At 35.6% G+C, this 6,598-nt stretch overlaps 1 protein-coding gene across 1 annotated transcript in view; it reads left to right on the top strand.

Annotated features, from left to right (window-relative positions):
* Positions 1-1,874: 1,874 nt before the first annotated feature.
* The window catches only part of LOC107699337 (LIM/homeobox protein Lhx4-like), a 10,904-nt gene continuing 6,180 nt past the window's right edge, over positions 1,875-6,598 (top strand). Inside the window, exons 1-2 of the mRNA XM_016500567.1 lie at positions 1,875-2,099; positions 5,526-5,697. Of these exons, the coding sequence (XP_016356053.1) occupies positions 2,015-2,099; positions 5,526-5,697 (257 nt within the window). The 5' untranslated portion in view covers positions 1,875-2,014. The remainder of the gene's footprint in view (positions 2,100-5,525; positions 5,698-6,598) is intronic.

Genomic DNA, 6,598 nt, shown 5'->3' with positions numbered 1-6,598 from the left:
TTCAGCAGGATCCTCATACAGTCATTGTACGCAACCTGAAGCTTAGGCTCTCTTTCTTAAACTTAACCCACAGAGGAGCAGTATACAAAGTACACTCTCAGGAAAAAAAGGTACAAAGGCTGTCACTGGGGCAGTACTTTCTCAAAAGGTACACTTTTGTACCTTTTAGGTACTAATATGTACACTTTAGTTACTAATATGTACCTTTAAGGTACCAATATGGACTGTTTAGGTACAAAGGTGTGCCTTTTGAAAAGGTACCGCCCCAGTGACAGCATTTGTACCTTTTTTTCTGAGAGTGTACAATATGCTGAAATAGGGCATTAACTGGTTTCAACAAGACTGTCCAGCAGACTGAGAGATATAAAATCGGTAGAATTGTTTGTTAGAAGGTAGATAGAATTACATAATGCATTTGGATAGAATTGAAACGAATTATGAAATGATTAAACTAGTTAAAAGCCATTTGAAAGACTTGGCTTAACCTTTCTTTTCAATTTTTTTTTAAATGTAAAATAATGTATAGATACTATTTATAATTTATAAATGCCAGTAAAATTTCTGTTTACAGCAAACTACAATTTGCAGTATATTCACAGTTTGGTCTGTCGCGCACCAGCCGTTTACTATATCTTCTTGATTCTACGCATCTCACAGAGCTTCTAGCACATATATCGTAATATAACAAATATTTGATTGAGCGCGAGAGGAGTGAGGTATACGAAAAGAAACACTAAAGACATACGTGATACAAAAGCAGCGAGACTGACGATGATGAGACTGACTGCTCCATTCTGAAGCTCGTTTTCAGGAAGCGGTGGCTGTCAGAGCTCGCGAGCTCACGCGCCGCGTTATACTGTCCATGAAGAGAATTGGAAGTGAAGATTGAGTTCATCTCGCTTGAACTCCGCTCTCTCCGGAGGGAGAAAAGCTCGAATGAAATGAGTCCTGTCAGGATAGACTGTGTCGAGACTGCTGGTAAACAAAGTAAAGGCTTACTTGAGTTTGTATTTTTAGCAAACGTATTCCAGGCACTGTTGAGCGTGTTTGTTCTGTGAACTGTTCAGGTCAACAGGGCAAAATTAAGAGAGCTATTTTGTGTAACGTAAGGAAAAGAGGGTTATTAGATTTAAAAATAGATTAAAAAGAAACTAGGCTACTTTAAAAAAAATTAAACTAGTTCACGGATGGAATTCGCTATAGGCTAATTTTTGTTTATGTTATCTTACAGTAGCCTAGCCTACGTGTTGCCTTGTTGAAATTTTCTCAGAACGTGGAGGATAATTTATAACTAACTCATACTCTTTTCCTTTTTAATTTTCTTTACAATTTCTTATAGTAAAAATATTGTCTTTTAAAATTAACATTTTATTATTATTTTTAATTTTACAGTAGGCCTATATGGTCAGGTAACTTAGAAGGCAATCAGTTAACAAGGTTTACTAATATTTTACTACTTTTTTTTAATTATTAATATTTTTACAGTCTAGCTAGGCTATGTCTACATATGCTACATATCCCAGTACATCCCAATGTAGGCCTACGTATTCGAGGTGTTTGCGTAAGTATCCACTAAAGCAACACTGAATTAAAACTACGTGTTAAATATTCACGTAGGCCTAATATTTACGTTATTGCTGGACTGACCCTTGCCAGGTCACTTCAGATCCTGAGGTTTCAGTAGTGGCACTGTATTTATCGTCATCACTTCCTTATCGCTTTTTCTACTTACCTGAGAGCGCAAAGCGCACAAGTTCCCGCCCCTCTCGCTCCCGTCCACGCCTCCCATTGGCCCCCCAGGGGAGTGACGTTCGGGCCGCCCCTGCAGTGTGAATGAATCAAGCGGTTTGTGTGACACAGCGTAAGAACGCACGGGCGCTCGACTATTTCACGAGGATAACCACAGGCGCGAGGACTGTAAAAGGACACTATCCGGGGAGAGAAATTATTTTACGCACATCTGAGATTCTCAGACCTCCGCGAGCGGGTGCATGTGCGCGTTTTATCGGACTGGATGAAAATGATGCAAAGTGCGGCTGTGTTGCCCGGCGAGAGCGCGGTGAAGGGTCTGCCGGACATCCTCGGAGTGCCACTGCAACGTAAGGGCTTTTTCTTCTGCTTATTGATTAGTTCATCAGAAAATTGGCAGGCCTCCTCCGGGCGTCTGCAGGCCACCACTGTTGAATAACATATAGCTTTTAATTAAACTCCACTGGGGAATTAAATGTGAGTTACTATCTGGGTGGTCAAATTTGATCAGACGCATAGAGCTTTATTCTTTATGTAAATAGCTTTAACTGTAGATATCGTCAAATTCTGGTTTAATCTCGTGCATTAGATCCAAAATGTAATTTTGTAAGAACCGATTAATGTTCTTTTTTTTCTTCGTGAATCTGGTCGTAACTGAGCTCTGGAACACATTTCATGCCATAGCATCGTAAAAATGTGTCTGGTGTAAGTGCAGTGCTTTATAATATCACAAAATAAAATAAAAAAATAAACCCAGCCTGACTGTTTGTTAGTAAGACTAATGTTAGATCGCACAACTGGCTATGTTGCATTGCACTTCTTTTATTAAGTTGTGTGTGTTGTGGTTAGGGAACAGCATGTCTAAAAGGTCCTAGAAACTAAACAAAGAAAAAAAAAATTTCATCCGATTTTAATATAACGCAGTGGTTAAATGGAGCAGAGTGCATATTATTTGTCTCAGTGAAATAGAGATTATAAGACCATCTAGATACAGTACATGAACATTTAATATTAAAATAAATGGCATTGCCTATTATCTTCGCATCTGGTCCTTATCAGTCGCAAATTAATCTGTGTTAGGCCTATATCTGATCTCACAATCAAGATGGAGTTTGAATTGGATAAATTCCTGACCTAATTATTCACAGGCGAGCTTCAGAAATGTACAGATGAACTTCATCTTGTTCAGATCGGACCTGTTTTTACCTCTTGCAATTATCTGTTGTAAAGAAGAGAAAACATATTTTTAGTCACTAGATCCGTGCGTAATAAAATAACAAAGGGCATTTGACTGAATAAAACGCTGGAAAATAATTTGAAAGAAAATGAACCACTTTATTTATTTTCATTTTTTTGAAGAATGGCCAAAAGGTTAAGCAGGTAATATATAGGTCTGTCAGTGGCGAATGCTTAATTTCATTAAATGATAGTAGATTAAAAGATATTGCTACTCAACCCCCCTTGGCGTATAAATGATGGATTAAGTGAGGATTGTTTTTAAGAATAATCTGTTCTTGCAGTATGGATCTAAATATTATTATTCAAACGAATAAGGTGCTTTTAAAACAACATATGGGTAATTATGAAAGAAGAAAACATTCGAAAATAGAAGCCTGCACGACAACGAGATCTAAATGAGAATGCGTTGAATGATAGGCTAAAACAAAGATTTAAAACCAGTATCGGACGAAACGAGAGTTAATTGGTATATTTCAGATATACCAGGAAGGCCTGCCATGGTAGCCATCTCTTAATTGACTGGCTAATCAAATACATCCTTTAGAGTAAATAAGCGTTAAAAGCTGAAGGCGGTTGAGTGAGTGAAGCTGTGCTGGGCGCTGTTCCTTCAGCACCACACGAGCCTGTAAGAAACAGTCACACAGCATTATGAACACGGGCATTTTAACGGAAGAAGAACGTAAAATGCTAAGGTACAAAATGCTAATTACCTTACCGTACGTACCTTACGTACATTAAATTAACTTACCAGAAACGGTAAATATATTTTAAAATACCATATATATATATATATATATATATATATAGTCTATATATTTAACAAGGCAACACATTCACTTTTATGGTAAAATATGTATTAGGTAAAATGTAAAAAAAATTATGGGTAAGGGGCCTTCACAGAAACATGTTTGTTTGCGTTCTATTTAAAAAGTAGACTAATGTTTTTGTAATGTTTGATATGTTATTTACACTTATTTTACGTGTTTATGTATTTTATTTTAAAATGTATGTTATTTAGTTATTGTTTACCGCATTATTATACTGTTGATAGTATTTGTGTGGGTAACATTGTTCTGTCATTGTGTTACTAGTTTATTATTATTTTTTAATTATTATTAATATGGCTATGGTTGCTGTAGAGGTCTATTTTGATGAACTTTGAGACATTTGCCGTACGTTGACATGACGCATAAACACTATTCATGTGATTACGCATTTAAGCACCTGCTGAAATCTAAATTCTTTCTTTGACGAAAATAATATCCTCGTGTGTCATATTAGAATATCTAGCCTATGTTGAATCCATTAAAACAGTACGTGTGATAACTTGACGGCAGAAAGAATAGAGGATCAGAGGTCGAATATCGATATTAAATGTCATGATATTGTGATTTGAAGAAATTATACCGAATATTGCTGTTATTGTCTGAACGCTTAAACGGATTTCTTCCATTTTACCGAATAAGATCAATTGCATTTATCTTTACTTTAATCCATGCTTGTTTGTAGATTTCGGTTTTTGTGCTTGTTTTGTTCGAGCACTTGTTCTTGAGCAACAGTAATTGAAGTGACAGACTGTCTCTTTTAAAGAATCGATGGACCAGTTATATAATTTCAATCTCAATGTCCTCATGTCCTCGCCTGTTTTCTTATGAGATATTGATTATTTACCAACAAATGGACATCTTTCCTCACCTGCCCAGCCTTTACCGGTCCCATAGGTTGTCTCGTGGAAGGTACTCCAAATTTGCTGTCACAATAATCGCTAACGTACTTTAATCACATACACACAAATAATTATCATTTACATTTTATCCAATTAAATAGCATTTGTTTAACAAATTTCTTTACAAGTATTACTTGTTATAATAATTCCATTAGCATGATATTATTAGTAGTATACTTTTATTTGTATTTATTGTTGTCTTTTTCAGTGCTGTCGTCATGATTCTTTGTCGAGTTTTTATTGATATGTCCTTTAATTTTTACAAATATTAAATGTTAATGACTTTTTACAGGTTTTACAGGTTTATATGTTCTAGAAAATACAGGTTTCGTCAGTATTTTCCCCATCACTTACAGGGTTTTATTTATTTAATTTTTTTGTTATGCAACAAAAAGGTTGTACGTTTCTAAATAATGCACTCGAGCGGAGTAGGCTAAGCAACATGCTAAAAAAAGTTCGAGTCAAGCAACTTGCAATTATATTTTTTCATGTCACTTTACTTAAGAACTTTCTGTAGTATGATCGTTACTGCGTCTATACCCTAGATTATTACAGAGTGTATGAATAGGCCTATATATGAAGCTTGAACCGTAAATTCACGACATTTCTATTCATTTGAATGTGCAATATAAGGCTCTCCAGCATTATATAATGTACCCATATTTGTTATAGACTTAAAATTAGGAAACCTATTAGAATTATCAGTAAGCCTTACCTTATTTACTTATAAATATTGTTAAAATCAAGTTCTGTAGCCTATTTCTGTAAGCACATTTCACCCTAATCGCTTTCTGACCGTGTGTTTCTCCAGAGATCCCTCAGTGCGCAGGCTGCAGTCAACACATCCTGGATAAGTTTATTCTGAAGGTGCTGGATCGACATTGGCACTCAAAATGTCTCAAGTGCGCCGACTGTCACGCGCTCCTGGCAGACAAGTGTTTTTCTCGCGCGGGGAATGTCTACTGCAAAGAGGATTTCTTCAAGTGAGTCCATGCTCTCTTTTTCAGTTAGCATTTACCTTTCCCCACCAGGTTATGGCTTATAGCAATGTTTCATGCTCATATCTATCTATCTATCTATCTATCTATCTATCTATCTATCCATCTATCTATCATCCTAATTTCTCTGTTTGATTTTTGTTTAATAAATTTTATGATGCTAAACAATAAAAATCAAGGCCTAAATCAGTCTGATAAATATTTAAGCACTTGATGAATGCAAAACAATATGTGATTCATATTTAAAAAAAAAATAAAAAAAATGTATGAATATGATTTAAGAATATGATAAATCGAGATCAAATAACTAAACAAATAGAAGACAGTCAACCTTTGCCTGTCCAATTAAATAAATGCATAATTTAAGTCATTAATGGAGCAACATTTTATGTAGGCCAAAAGTTGTACAGTACTTCATTGTATATAATATGATGAGAGATGTTATTTAATATTGTTTCAGTCACTATTGGCAGCATTAATTATCAAGGAATGGAAAAGACAGAATCAGACCATGTCAAGTTGGACTGTAAGACAACAGTTTTGTCAAATTTCTTCACACAGAGCCGTTTCACGTCTGATTCCTTGTGCTTTTTAGTGCTGTTTGGCACTAGCATGTGTGTGTGTCAGTGTGGAAGTATGTTCAAGGAAAGGTTGGCACATAGATTCTCTGTCATGGTTAATAAAGTGCTGCGTTTCATTTTTCTCATGTCAGGTTAGGAAGCACAGTGTGCTGGAACTCGGCCACAAAGACTGCATGTTCCCAAATTCAATTCCCATTGCTATATAAGAACTCAAGAAAGCAACTTTGCTTTTTTTTTTTTTTTTTGGCTCTTTTTCCCAGTGTCTTCCCCTGCTTTCTTTCCTCTTTTCTTCTTTTTTTTTTTTT

Source organism: Sinocyclocheilus anshuiensis, unplaced genomic scaffold (assembly GCF_001515605.1).
Source record: "Sinocyclocheilus anshuiensis isolate Anshui unplaced genomic scaffold, SAMN03320099.WGS_v1.1 scaffold477, whole genome shotgun sequence".
Taxonomy (NCBI): Eukaryota; Metazoa; Chordata; class Actinopteri; order Cypriniformes; family Cyprinidae; genus Sinocyclocheilus; species Sinocyclocheilus anshuiensis.
The sequence above is the reverse complement of the archived record's forward strand: the minus strand, read 5'-3'. Positions and strand labels throughout refer to the sequence as shown.